Here is a 16496-nt window from a genome sequence, read left to right as displayed (position 1 = left end):
TGTATATCATTACAGGATCATGCCATTGTATATCATTATATGATCACGTCATCGTATATCATTATAGGATCATGTCATTGTATATCATTATATGATCATGTCATTGTTTATCATTATATGATCACGTCATCGTATATCATTACAGGATTGAGTCATTGTATATCATTACAGGATCATGCCGTTGTTTATCATTATATGATCATGTCATTGTATATCATTACAGGATCATGTCATTGTATATCATTACAGGATCATGTCATTGTATATCATTACAGTATCATGTCATTGTATATCATTATAGGATCATGTCATTGTATATCATTATATCATCATGTCATTGTATATCAATCATTAAAGGATCATACAATATTGTATTTCATTACAGGATCATGTGATTTTGTGTATCACTTCTTTTTTTAGCATATCATGTCAGTTTATAACATGGTGTCCTATTTCAAGATATCAACATGGTTGTAAGTCCTTATATTACTTTATAGTCATACACAGCTGTCAAACCTATATTGGATGAGGTGCTAGCAAAATTTTTAACATTTTGAATCTTTTGGGCTCGGAAAAATATCGAAACAGGGCAAGATGGAGTAATATAGTGATTTGATTTAGAAATTATGGGTTATCAACATGAAAATGAGGCTAATTTGATAAGAATTGATCCAATTGATATTTATTGGGATACCACATGATGCAAATGCTCAAAAGTCATTGGTTAAAAATTTTAACAAGGTGTGAAATAAATAGAATTATCAAACTGAGTTTACGCAATAAATAGATTCACTTACAGGTATTTTTGATGTTCTCAGGAATTCAAGGAGTGCTTCAAGTGAGCCCAGTGTAGAGGCTTGAACAAACACACCCCTCTCTGATAATTTAATAGAACCCAATACATCCTTCAATGCCTCCGATAGTTCTTCCTGAAAATATATCATTAAATTCTCATAATTATTATAGAATGTTGAACACCTCTCTGGTATACTTATATTGTTATGAAAGATTAGTAAAATTATACATGATCAACAAGATTGCATTTGTGAAAAATGCTATGCCACCGCACAAATACATGTACAACACTATCAATTTAGAAAATATGATTATTTTAAAGTTTTTACTATATACATATAAGGAAAACCTATGGCCCCTGAGGCGGGCCTAAATTTTGACAATAGAGGCAAAATTTGAACAACTTTTGTAGAGTACCTATATATGATATCATATACCAAATATCAAAGCTCTAAGCCTTGTACCTTCAGTCAATAAGATTTTTTTTTTCTATATGTGCATAGTGAAAATCAATGACCCCGGGGGGGGGGGGGGGGGCAATTTTAACCCCAGGGCTATAACTTGAACAATCTTGGTAGAGGTTCACTACACAATGTATCATGCAAAATATCTAAACTCTAGCCTTTGTCAATTTCAAGAAGATGACTTTTTTTAAAGATTTTACTATATACATAAATGGAAAACCTATGACCCCATGGGCGGGCTAGTTTTGACGCTAGAGGCAAAATTTGTACAACTTCTGTAGAGTACCTATAGATTATATCATATACTAAATATCAAAGCTAAAAGCGTTGTACTTTCAGATAAGAAGGTTTTTATATATCTATATGTGAATATAGTAAAAATCAAAGACCCCTGGGGCAGGGCCAATTTTGACCCCAGGGCTACAATTTGAACAATCTCGGTACAGGTCTACCAGACAATGCCTTATGCAAAATATCTATGTTCTAGGCCTTGTGGGTCTTTACAAGAAGATTTTTTAAATCTATTCTTATAATTCCTTTTGGGTGCCATGGCAACCAGATTTCTGCATGGAATGAAATTCTTTGAACAACTTTGGAAGCCCTTCATCCAAGGATCAATCCTGCCAAGTTTGGTTGAAATTGGACTAGTGGTTTTTCACAAAAAGATTTTTTAAGTTCACTATATAATCTATAGAACACACAAACACACACACACAGGTGAATCGCTATATGCCACCGCATCGTAGATGCAGCGGTGGCATAAAAATATAATCAATATATGGGGTCAAATACAAATGCAACATAATAGGCCAAAATTCAAAATTAATATCAAGATATAGTCCTATGTAATACAAAATTAACACATCTAGTCCTATGTAATACAAAATCAACACAATTTTCACATAAGTGCAGTAACTGCACATAGGTGATAATATGGGCCATCTAAATAATCATCATTATAACATAAATAGTATCACTACAGGTGATTAATACTCCAACCAGCAACTTTGATTTTTTGAAAAAAAAAAGTGGTCCTAAGAAAATTTGAACTCAACCTATAACTTATGAAGTATCAAATGTATACAAAGAATTAATTTAATTACTTGCAATCCCAACCAGGATCTTCATATAAAGTTGCTTTATACTGAATTTGAGTATAATATGTCATTCCTAACAAAACCATTTTTATATTTTATTAATAGTGACCCTTGACCCCAGGGGGTCCAAATGCAACCCCAACCAGGGTTTCCACATACGATTGTGATGGTTTGTTTTGTTTAAGACCTGTAGCACAGCATCAATGGCGATCACCTCAGAATGTACTGCAGTAAACAAACACATTAAGTTGTTTTTTTTTTCAGAAAAAGTGCATGCATGACTCACGAAGCACCATCTGCCGTTTACAGTAAACAACATTAAATTTGAACCATGATTTAAGTCCATGTTCATGCTTAATAGATATACAGACAAGATTAGTAATTTTATAATATACTGTATTTCACAATCATTCAATCATACAATTCTCTTTTTTTTCACCCAATCAGTTAGTGTTGAGAAATAATAGGCTATAATAATTGAACTCTAAAAAGTTGACAATAATTATGAATATAGTACATGTATGTAACCATGTATCCCATTCTGAACCAGTGGATAAAGAATTGTGTTTTTCAGACACCTCTATAGTATGATATTAATAACAAGGCAACATTTACAATGGAAGTATTAAATACCACCAATAGAGCAAGGCTAACCTGCACATGCACGCAGTCTGAGCAGGCTTGTAGATATATACTGTTGGTAGCACAATTTTTATATTGAAATCCCTTATTTTTTTAATGGACTGTCCTAAATTCAAAGACGGGCAAATCTATTATAAGAATTCAGCAGGTTTAGTGTTAAATATATTTATTTATGCTCAATTGCGAAACAAGTTCTTCCAACTTATATCAATCACTTTTGACTCCGCTAGTACTAGTGTCATATAAAGAAACATGGTAGTGACCAGAGTAGGGCTCAAACCCATGATCTCTGGGTTGAGAGGCAGACACCTTAACCACAAGGCCACCGCTCCCCTTCAGCCGGTTTAGGGTTAAGATACAAAACTGACAAGTATAAACTACATAGAGGGACTTTAATATTACATGTATGACTCAGTGTTGAACACTGGAGGGGTGTAATATCTTTCCCTCATCAATCTTGTCACTATTAAAACACTTCCATCAACAGAAAAATTAAACTTGCACACCATTTTAAAATTAACAGACTGCAACATGAACAAACTACTGCATTTTCAAAAGAGAGAGATATTAAAACAAATTTTATTATTTATACATAAACACTTGAGTGGCAAAAACATTTTAATGCATCAACTACATAGACAAGATAGTGTATTTTTACCGTCAGAAATGCGCCTAATAAAACTGCGCTGAATAAACATAATAAAAAAAATGCGAATCTGCTCAAAGCTGTGTATCGGATATGAGTAAGTTGACATCGGGGCTTGATGATAGCGACTTTCAAGGTCGCAATTCTGAATCACCGATCAAACTAAATTGTGCAACAAGTTAAAAATTATCAGTTAATATTGTTATGGCAAATTAATGAGGCAAATCAGTTATTATATTTAACATTGGCATATTGGTGTTTATAAGAAATTTGATAACTAATGTTTACAGCGTCAAAAATGAAATATCCATGCAAGAAAATCTTTTTCATTCACTGTCTTCACAATGCATGCACCACCACTTATTATGTTTAAAGGTAAAGTGTCCTTTTGTGCCAAGCAATGCACCTGAGTTGAACACAATTAATACTTAGTTAGAGTGCTGCAAAACTAGTAAGATATCAGTTTGATAATTGTCTGAAGCAAAAACTTATCAAAATTAAAACTGAGAAATAAAATTCAAGACTTTTGAGAAATCAATGTTATATAAAACATGTGAATTAGCTAAGCTATATATATTTCACAGTCATCGAATTTAGCACTGGCCCGGTGGCCCATGAAAATTAGTTTGGGCCAATGAAAATTTTAAGAAAATTTAGTTAAATATATAGTAGAATAAATTCAAAACTGGAATTCGGGCCAGTAAATTCAAAATCTTAAATTCAATGATTTTCATAATTTTTTCTGTGTCTTAAATACATGCAAATATATACCACACAACTCTTCATTTGTAATACAATATTAAACAGCCTTCCTAACCCTAACTTTAAATATATTGCCAAATAAGCACATTGAAATGTTAACATTAAAAATTCTAATGCATATAGTGTTTTTATAGGCAGAATATAGAACATTATTCAGGTAATTTTCATTTAATACATATCAATCATGCATCGTTCAGGCGTAATGCAAGAAATATGCATACATATAATACATAATTAAATTATATTTGAAGTATATTCTAAATATTGATATGTTAATCTCTCTTAAGAAGTCCCCATTACTGACCCTATAAATTAAACAATTCTTTCATGGTACATGTGGACATTTTAGTCATTTTTCAATTTATGAGATAAGAAAATATCCCAGGTGTTTAATGTAAGATTTCTCCTACAAAAAATGCATGGTTAACATCCAAATTAGTTGAAGGTCAAATTTAAAAGTTAAAGGTTGCCAGTTACAAACATGTCCACACAGCGGCTATTTTAGTAACACCAGTTACATCATTAAATACCTTGACAATTTGTCCGTCCCTTTAATTTGGTAATAAACTCATGATAATTACAAACAAGCTATATAAAATAGTTCCGGTGTACTGCGATAAAATGGGGGACCGCAAAAAAAAATTCAAATAGTTCCCATATAAAACTGTTTTACTTTTCCTGTCCAATCCTATTCATTTCCTACGCAAACAGGTAATTTTTGTGTAATAGTACAATGCAAACAATTTTACTCTCTCCAGTTGGAAGTTTTGAAAAGTAGTCTTCTGATAAAATATGACTGACTGTAAATAGCTTTTATTTTCAGAGGTTAATGTTTTATTGGTATTATAAATTTTAAATTATTTGTGAATTTAGCATTAAGTTTATTTTAAAAGTGTATGCAATAACCTCACCCCCACCACCCACCCCAACCAATTGATTTGAATTAAAAGATTTTTTTACTTATTGTTGTTGAAAGCCTAAGACTTTTTACAAAGTAAATAATAACCAATTTTTAATATGTGGATGACAAAAAATATTTATAGTATTAAAGTAATAGATTTTTAATGATGTAAAAAAATAAAAAATTTAAAGTAGATTCCTAATAAAAGGAGTAAAATCAAACATTGATAATATTAACAAATAAACCAAACCAAAATTACAGAATGGTACAAAAATGAAGTTAATTTTCTTCAAGCATAAATGAGTCATAAATATGTCAATTTTAAAGCAATTAAGTAGTATATATCTATATATCTATATTATATAAATAAATTTCGATAAACTAATAAGATAACCTATTATTATAAATATACTCGGTTAAGATCTGTGAGTCAAGGTTAATGAACTTTTTATTGTGATAAATAAATTTGTATTGTTATAAATAAATACCTTGGGTTAATTCAAAAACACTTGACACACAAATTTGTTCTGACAAATTGCTATGTCATTGAAATGCATATTTGTATTTCCCTTTATGAAATAAATTAATTTTTTACTTTAAACCATTTCCTGCCATTACACGAAGCTTGTCACGACATAATTAACATATTTCATACAAAAAGAAATTATTTAAGGCAAGTGACATATACCACAAACACTGATGAATCTTTAGTCAACCAATTAAACAGTTTTTCCACTGTTTTATAATTTCAAATGTTTCATATACGGTGTAAAGTGGAAATGTCAGAAACTTTGCAACATGAACAACATTACAATGATGGGAAATGTTTGTTAGTTGGTTTTGTTTGCAAATATGATGACAATATTGCAATATAAACTGAATATGTTTGGTTTATAAGCAATGGTTTTGCAAAGGTACAGCCTCAGTCATTCTGTAAACTTAGTATAAGCTGGAAAACTTCCCCACCACTCAGCTTAGACAGCTCGAAATATTGCAAACTGTATATATCATCTTCTTAGTAATGTAACGGGTTAACTCCTATCAAAATTATATGTACTTAAACCAATATTGCACAAAGGTAACAAAATATTTTAGTGTTTAAAAAAAAAATATAGATATTATTTTGTATACAAAATTGACATTTCAATTCCAAACAGCATGTGTTAACCAATATTTTTTATTTTCCATCATTTAATAGAACAATACATCAATCTATCCCAATACAGTTCTATACCATCATAACCCCCCCCCCCCCCCCCCTTGTGAAGATAGCATGACCAGTTTAAACCACTTGACACCAAACTAATTTGCCTATTTTCTCAATTTTCACCACACAGCCAATTTAACTCTGGTGACAGCTCTAATCAAAAATGGAGATTGACAGTTTTTGAAAATTTAGACATTTCCCATCCTAACCATAGTTAACCATTGAAAATCAGACCTGAAAGTTTTAATGAGATGAAAATTACCAGTGTATTTTGTAATGGAACACTTCACAGTTTCTAAAAGAAATAATGGCACAGGTGTGAACGTTTCAAGTGACTGTTTAAAAATGCTGATATAAGCTGAAATTTAAATAAAACAGAAACAAGCAAAAAATTGACTGGAAACCTCCTCTATATTTCTCTTGCTGAAACAGGTTTTACAATTATCATTTTATTTTTTCCAATCTTTGTAAAGTTTAATTTTCTGTCACACTCATTCAGAATTTCAGATACTGTGGGAAAAGTTTTTTTAGTTTAAAAAAATAATGTAGATCTAATTGAGGGCCGTGAGAGACTTATCTTTAAAAAAGCCCAATAACTTGTATACAAAAAAGTTTAAATCTAATATTCATCTTCCTAAAGCTGACAATTCCTTCCCTTTGTTAGATCAGGAGTTAGTTGATGGTGTTAATTTTTAAAGGACCAGTCTCCAACCAATAGCATCAAAACTTGACATTGGGTGTCAGTCTAGTATTCTTGTATCTAATTGGTGGACATTAAACTGACCAATGAAAAGAGCTGTTAATTCACAGACTGGCCTCTTTCTTGACCTAATGCATTATATGAAATAATTTAAACACAATCAAACAATTTTCATCAGAAACTTTCCCCTTTAGTGGCCTCACTGGCTTGTCAACCAATCCCATCCTCAGATCTTGACATTTTATCCTAATGCCTTTTTTTCATGAATGAATAAGAAATGTTTGATATCTGATGAGACAAGTACTTATTTCTTCCCACAATCAGCCCATTATTGTATAATGTTGTTTTTTAATGTGAGGTAATATCAGTTTGTGTAAATTAAAAAAAAAAACACTACAAAGGTTAAACAAAATTTGCTGATTATGTCTTCTTTCCTTGTTTACTTAGTGTTGAAAATAAAAACAGATCTGCCCACATATTATAAAATAAAATAACTGATTGCAGTTTCTTAATGTTGAAAATTTTATTATAGAACAAGTCTGTACACATTTTGTTCACATTATTTCCAGCCTGCTATATGTTAGTGTATAACAATTTACAGTGTTGAGGTTACATTATTAACAATTGACAGTGTTCAGGTTATATCTAGATAAAATTGACAGTGTTGAGGTTATATCTAGATAAAATTGACAGTGTTGAGGTTATATCATTAACTATTGACAGTGTTGAGGTTATATCATTCACAATTGACAGTGTTGAGGTTATATCATTACAAATTGACAGCGTTGAGGTTCTATCATTAACAATTGACAGTGTTCAGGTTATATCTAGATAAAATTGACAGTGTTGAGGTTATATCTAGATAAAATTGACAGTGTTGAGGTTATATCATTACAAATTGACAGTGTTGAGGTTATATCATTAACAATTGACAGTGTTGAGGTTATATCTAGATACAAATTGACAGTGTTGAGGTTATATCATTAACAATTGACAGTGTTGAGGTTATATCATTAACTATTGACAGTGTTGAGGTTATATCATTAACAATTGACAGTGCTGAGGTTATATCTAGAACAATTGACAGTGTTGAGGTTATATCATTAACAATTGACAGTGTTGAGGTTAAATCTTTAACAATTGACAGTGTTGAGGTTATATCATTAACAATTGACAGTGTTGAGGTTATATCATTCACAATTGACAGTGTTGAGGTTATATCATTAACAATTGACAGTGTTGAGGTTATATCATTCACAATTGTCAGTGTTGAGGTTATATCATTAACAATTGACAGTGTTGAGGTTATATCATTAACAATTGACAGTGTTGAGGTTATATCATTAACTATTGACAGTGTTGAGGTTATATCATTAACAATGGACAGTGTTGAGTTATTTCATAAACAATGGACAGTGTTGAGGTTACATTATTAACAATTGACAGTGTTGAGGTTACATTATTAATAATTGACAGTGTTGAGGTTATATCATTTACAATTGACAGTGTTAAAGTTATATCATTTTAAGCGTATCTATCAGAATTATTAGTATAGCTGTTAAGAATTGTGACTATCAAACAGTTACACTGCATGATTAATTAGTTAATACAACTTTAACCATTTTTTAATGTTTCAAAACATTTTTCGATATCTTTACTCATAAAAATGCACCAGTCAATCCATTGCTTGGAATCATCATACACCAAAATTAATGTGACATAAAGAGAAATTCTAATCCTATATCCATGAAATCATGTACTAGAGGTAATAATAATTTGCACAAGTTTCAGTCTCATTTTACTTATATCTCATATAATATATTCATAATAAAACTTATCATTCAAAAGTTTCCTTTTCAGAAACATAACAAAACATTTTTTTAAGTTTTGTAAATATGTTACAATCTATGACTTGTACTGCTTGTGTAGTAAGTATCTATTTCATATGATAGTATCACTAGCCCAGACAAATTGGTCCTATCTTTATATCAGTGTATTCTAAATGTGAAGAGGACGGTATAAAAGGATCAGTACGAAGGTGTAAGAACGGGATGCTGGAGAACAAAATACTATTGTTCCTGTTATACCGTATTACCTTACAGCTGTGCTCCCAATGTTCTTTGTACAATACAACAATACATAGCTTTTTGTTCCTATCATTTGTTATATCATACTGGTTATGTTTTATCAGTGAATAAATTTATGCTTATATGGTAATGCATTTGGTATTTAAGAGGCTTGGGAGGGATCTGTGACTGGCTCCAGAAAGACCTGTGACTGGCTCCAGAAAGACCTGAGGCTGGCTCCAGACTGATCTGAGACTGGCTAGTAATGAACTGTCAGTGACTAACAGTATGGACATCTGAGTTCAAGGTTTAATTAGGGTCCATCCAAACTTTCAGACATAACAAGTAGCTTTTCTTATTGGGTATGGACCCACTACATGTCACTTTAAAGGTTTGACTTTAAAGCACAAATGGTGAGAATTTTCCTCCAAGTAAAGTTGAGTGTTCCATAAAACTAAATATAGTGTGGCTTCATCCCCTTAGCTGAAAATCTGCTGATACCCTGTGTCTCTCCACAACATGCATATGGATATTATTAATACTTTAAATCTATTGTGGTCATTTATATGAACCATCTGGTTGGTATTTATATATTTGGTTCAGATGTTACATATTGACCAGTTCATTAGTTAAATATAAAAGGTGTAAAAGATCAAGAAATATTTTACACATACTGTTGCCATCATATACATGTATTTATTATAAATAAATAAATAAACCCTGACCATCTGTTTCCGAATGATAAAATATGGAGAGAAAAAAACCCACATGTTACAAACACTGTCACTGCAACATAATTATAACCCTTACTTATAACTCTAGCCTGAAACATGATATTTATTAAAGTATGTAAAACTAACATTGTATTGTTTTAAACTTGTCAACTTGAAATAAAAGTGATGTTATCTCACCTTGAAGTATTCCACCTCATCTTCATCATGGGCTACATACAATGGCAGACCTGCGAGGGCCTTCTCAAGGTCTTTACCGATGACCTTGACACCTTGGGCAGCCTTCACTTCTTTATGATGTTCATATTGAGCCTGGAATACAGCAAATATAAAAGTAAAGTCAGAACTCTTTTTAATAACAATTTTTTTCAATTTACTGCCTAGAAGATTCTTTTACAAACAGTTAAGCAGATTTATAATTCTAATGAGGTTTATGCTGTGAGTTACAGAATTAGCATAAGTTTGTACCTCATATACCAAATAAAAGCTAAATTTTATCAAACAGTAAAATGCTGGAAACAAAACTGTATGAGAAGTCTTTTAGCCAACAGTTTTGGATGGACCAGACCTGTATCAGCACTTCATGCATTCAAGATGAACAAAATTCAAAGTCTTTATCATTATTTCTCTCTAATTAATTAAAGCTTACTGTTACAAAGTTGAACAGTGTACAAAGTACATAAAAGAAATTCAGCTGGTAAGGGTCTAAATTTGACTCATAGTTACTATATCAATTTTGCTGAATATGTAAATTTTTAAAACTTATCCTTAAACCATCTGTACTTTTAACAATAACTTTACAACAGTGCCAGCTTTATTATATTATATATATTTTTTATTTGGTCTTATCACAAAATGACATTTTGGACACATTAAAAAATTACATCAATAAATCAGAAATGACACGAGATTTTTTAACAGTGATGTACCTTCATCCCTGACAATTTTATTACATTTTAGAATCCTTCAGCAAAATGAAAGGTCATTAGACAAATGGTGACAGTCAAAGATATTATAAATGTGATATTAATCCCCCATCTACACCCTAATCTACCCATCTGATTTATACCACTCAAATAAGGACAGTTTTTTATATACGCTATCTCAAGATTGGCCACGATAATCAACCTCTGCTCCAAGTCATATATTCATGAATGAATATTAACTACTGTACTGTACACCGTATACTGAACAATTTTTTTTTTCACTTCTATTACATATCAATATATCTGTGTGTGTGTGTTTTTTCTTTTTACTCATAAATAAGTTGGTTTAAAACCTAATTAATATTTTTTTTAAAAATCTCAAGACCTATGTAGCATTCTTCGGCATAAAATATTTGTGAAATAATATTTAATATATATACTTGTAATATAATTATAAGAATAAAGAACAAATAAAGATCAAACTCAGACACTCTATAATATCCATATACAAAATTAAATTTTACCAGACTTTAATTGAACAAAAGTCTCAAATGTATCTGCTAAGTATGGGTAAAGGCCTCAACAGACGGTAGGATTTAGTTGTACAGCACTAATTAGAGATAAGATGTACAATTTTCAAAGCTATACAACACTTGCATTCAGACGGTAATTCTATACTGTAAGAATCTTCTGAGGTTTCCCCTGAAAAGGATCCCTTTACATTGATCCTTTACATACTTTACTCACTTAATACTTTTTTTCGCCATGAGTAATGATTGAAACACCTCCATTAAAAAAAAAATATATATATTTTTTTTAATGTGAAGCCTGACCGAGACTTAAACCTGGGACCCTCGGAATACCGTACTGCGGCTCTACTGACTAAGCTACGTGGCCGCCTACAAACTACCTCCCCTCCCCAAATTCATGTAATTAGAGAACAGTTCAATACCGTGACATAATTATTTTCGTAAAAATTTGGGATTCGAATACACCACAACTTTGGGTCTCCTGAAGAGTGTTTCAACATCGTTTTTACCTCATTTTACTACTATGTTTACTATTAGCCCTAAGTGTTCTGGAATTTTATTTATTAAACCCATTATAAGGAGATAATTTGGAAATCTGTTACTTGTCATTGTGGAAGGACTAAACGACAAGATTTTCAAAATAGAACATGTCCCATCCATTACATCTAGTATTAGGGTTTAATTCAAGATAAAGTAGCCTTTACACATCAAAATTTGCTTGTACATCTTAGTTTTAATTGGTGTTGTACTTCAAAATCCTACCGTCTGTTGAGGCCTTAAGAGTTCGTATTAAGACGACCGTTATAACTGCAAATCGGCTCTTACTCGACAGTAATTAGTGTAGCCACTTTTTCATGAAGAGACCAGTGCTGATAGTGATAATTGTGATTGGCATATTTTAATTAGCCAGGTCAGGTGTTTCTAAAAAGGCTGATAACACTGATGCAATTTGAGTATATATTCAAATTTATTACATAGATAATACACGTGGATTTGGTAGAGACAAATGATTACATAGTAACATAAAAATGTTTATGACTGTTTTTATTTTCTTGAAAAAGTAAGTTTCATATAATAGGAATGAACTGCATTAATAATCCAAGATATTATGAAGATGTGAATAAAATAATTACTTTGATTACATTGCTACAGTTAGGTAATTTGACCCGATCCACCTGTAGACTTAAGGAAACATGTTTGTATGTGACTGCTGGGGAAAAACAATGTTATGCTTAATTAAAGAGGTGACACTTTCTATATTTTTATCTGATATCGAGTTGTAAGAGCCGATTTGCAGTTATATGGGTAAGAGTTCGATAAGACTCCCTACGGTCGTCTTAATACGAACTCTTACCCATACATAATTTCTTGTTATCTGGGTAGAGTCATAAATACCTGCAATATCAAATCATGATAGCAAAAGATCAACAAATGGAAGGGAGATCTTTTTTTTTAAACAGGAAATTATTAAAACAAATTATTTTATGGGCCGCATTATAATGCTTCACAGGTTCAAGAAGACTGCTGAAGTAAAGACCATGACAAAAGTTTTGACAGTATCATGTAACAATACATTATAATATAAATAATAATGATAATTCTTACATTATGCTTTCAACCTGTGTTATTTTATGAGGTTTTTGACTTTTTGCTTGTGTTAATGTCTCTCTCATTGTCATGACCTTGAAATGTTATGTAACATTTGCAAATTGTAAATTATTATTTTAAGTCATGTACTGCGAATTCACTTAAATTCGTGGGCATGAAATTTCGTGGTTTTATCAAAAAGGGCATTTTCGTGGGTTCTTAAATTCGTGGATTTTCGTTTTCTTGTTAAAAAAAATTCAGTAACCTAATGCAAAATAATCTTAAACTTTATCGCCGAACATTTTTTTACTTACAACATGTACATATCTTTACTTGTCACACAGCGCTTGTCAATAAATTTAATCCTTGCCTCTGGGCATAACTAATATACTATAGTAGCACAGTTACTGCCGATAATTGACTGCAATTAACACATGTATGTTACATGATAATTATGCACCTCCATTGGACACACTGCCCCTGTAATTCGCCGATAATTTATACGACACCTGACAGGTTTTAACCAGCGAGTTTAAAAGTTTACACCCTGAATTGGTCTTAACATATTTGACAGTAACTACACGCAACGTCACAGCGACTGTGTAAATTTACATGCATATAAATTAATCTCGGTAAATAACACGAGTATGTGTGGATCTTTAAAAGTCGGTGGCGTCTTTGATGTTGACGGAATAGAATTCGCACAAATACAGATTAAAATTCATATAAACTGGATCATTTAAAACGACAAAGGAATGTACAATAAATCTGTTTTAGCGATCGTATTTTTTTTTATAGTTTTGTGTACTTACGACATTAATATCAAAGACTTTTTTTTAATAATTAAGAGCAAACTGACAATTTTTATTAGCGCTAATTATTGCACTGCCTGGGTTCCCATATTTATTCGATTATGTCAAGTATTCTTGTTGACACATTCAAGTCCTAGTAGACTACAACGATCAAGTACGTATATGCGACATTTGCGACAGTAAATTGAGGACATATAATCGAGTTTTCTTTCAAGTTTCTTAAATATTGTAAACGGATTTAATAAGTCACTAACCTGATTATCTGTCTGTATATACATCCATTTCACGAAATATCGGCCGGAAAAGAGCCGAAGCATGTTTGTAATATATAGAACAAAGACTGGGTAAGAAGTATTTGTTGGGATAAAAGTTTGTGGGATCTTAAATTCGTGGATTGACCTACCCACGAAAATTCGTGCCCCACGAATAATAATGATTTTACAGTATATTACATATCTTGAAGATTTTGACTTATAATTAATGATACTGTGCTCTAATGGTAACAGTAAAATGTTCTACTTCATGGACAAAATTAACATAAAATCTCAAAGGAGAATCTTCATAAGCCGAAACTTACAAAATTATATACATAGTCTGAAGCCCAAGCCATTTAAATTAAAAATCTTTAAGTGTCCCTGAATTTCCTGACAATACAAGCTCAGTAGCCTAGTGGTTAGGTTATCTGCCTCTCAAACCAGAGGTCAAAGGTTGAGCTAAAAGCCTGTATAAGGGTCATGACTTTGTTACCATAATTATTACGACACCAGTATTGGTTACTCCAAGAACAGATTGAAGAGTTATTCAAATACTTCAGCTTACTTGTAATCATAATGTTTTACATGTTGCATGAAACAAGTTGTGGTCATAGTAACTAACCTTAACTCTTAACTCCTTCATAGGTTGTGGCATGAGTAAACCTCGTATCCACGTGACAATCGGCCCCTCTGTTCCAGCTATCACAATCTGATCTCCCTCATTTAGTTTACCATTCACAAGTATCACATCTATGGTCGTACCAAGCCCATGTATTGCTTTCACCTGTAACAACACAATAACAACATGAAACATGAACATTTTTTATTTCAATCTTTGACAGCTAGCAGCAATAATGACTTTCTAATGTCTCATGTACAGAGACAGTTTTCAGCCTGCTAACCCAGGTAGAAGGTCCCAACTCTACACTGCTGGCTGTTCAGTTTTTGAAGCCCTTATTGTAGATAATAATGGAAAATTCAAAATTCCAAGTAGGTCAGGTCCATTATTAGACCATCAAATTGTGCGCCAGGGCTTTTTATTATATATACTACAGTCACCCTTTGTATAGACTGTGACATCTATATTATGTCAGTTTGTAAAATTGGTGGGTCTTGCAGTCAGCATGCTGAGACTACTCCATTATAGTGATTCATTAGTGCGTTACAACTACAGAAAGAAAATTTACAGCCAAAGAAGGACTTCAATTCATATTCAGTAAATTTGTCAAATTAAAAAGAGTTTCAACTCTTTGTATAACAATACAGTCCTAAAAATTATTAAATTCAGTGACAACTGTTTTCAAGTAAGACAAACTTATAGCCCTAAAATTACTTAAATTTTCAAAACATTATTTCAAAGATTTATTACTGCTTTGACAATGCAGTAAGTAAAAAATTCTCAGAATAAATACCCATATTACCATAAACACTTCACACCTGGTTTACTATAATACTAATACTTCCTTTTGGGTACACATTATATTTGCATTTTATTACCGGTTACAATTATACCAATAACATAGTTTTTTCCACAATATGAAATCTTGTTGTACATATGAACAAGCACTGCACATTAGTGTCAAAAAAAAAAAATTAATTAAAAAAATATATATATAAAAAAAAGAAAAGAAAAAACAAGATTGCATTTGAGAAAAATGCTATGCCACCGCAATAAAACAACACTAAATAGTACTGTAGGAACAGATTTTTTTGTTTCTATACAATTGAAAATTGTCATAATGCATATCTAATTCTTATTATCAGATTAGTGGTTAAATCTATTGTTAACTCAATAAAAGATCAGAGTAGGAATATATCAATGCACTTGAGTCTAGTGAATTTGGTGGTGAAGGTCATATTTCACACAGCCTAACATTTCATGACTGCATCAAAGGACAATGTTATGTAATACACTTTGTCAAAATCTAGGTCAGCTGATATCAAAGTTCACTTTTAATTTTGACACTAGAGGCAAAATTTGAACAACTTTGGTAGAGTACCTATATATGATATCATTTAACAAATATTAAAGCTCTAAGCCTTGTACCTTCAGACAATAAGATTTTTTTTATTTTTTACTATATGTATATATTGAAAATCAATGACCCCGAGGCGGGGGCAATTTTGACCCCAGGGCTATAATTTGAACAATCTGGGTAGAGGTCTATCAGACAATGCCTTATGCAAAATATCTAAGCTCTAGGCCATTTGGGTCTTTACAAGAAGGTATTTTAAATTTTTACTATATGTACATATAGTGAAAATCCATGACCCCCGGGGCAGGGCTGATTTTGACCCCAGGGCTATAATTTGAACAATATTGGTAGAGGTCTACCAGACAATGCCTTATGCAAAATATCTAAGCTCTAGGCCTAT

General features: G+C 31.6%; 1 protein-coding gene across 1 annotated transcript in view; it reads right to left on the bottom strand.

The window, feature by feature from the left end:
- The window catches only part of LOC132738095 (eukaryotic translation initiation factor 5B-like), a 76665-nt gene that overhangs the window by 16162 nt on the left and 44007 nt on the right, over nt 1-16496 (bottom strand). The window contains exons 17-19 of the mRNA XM_060725523.1: nt 14743-14904; nt 10192-10323; nt 798-929 (exon numbers count right to left, since the gene is read on the bottom strand). Of these exons, the coding sequence (XP_060581506.1) occupies nt 798-929; nt 10192-10323; nt 14743-14904 (426 nt within the window). The remainder of the gene's footprint in view (nt 1-797; nt 930-10191; nt 10324-14742; nt 14905-16496) is intronic.

Source organism: Ruditapes philippinarum, unplaced genomic scaffold (genome assembly GCF_026571515.1).
Source record: "Ruditapes philippinarum isolate M1 unplaced genomic scaffold, ASM2657151v2 ctg615_1_1_1_1, whole genome shotgun sequence".
NCBI classification, from domain to species: Eukaryota; Metazoa; Mollusca; class Bivalvia; order Venerida; family Veneridae; genus Ruditapes; species Ruditapes philippinarum.
The sequence above is the reverse complement of the archived record's forward strand: the minus strand, read 5'-3'. Positions and strand labels throughout refer to the sequence as shown.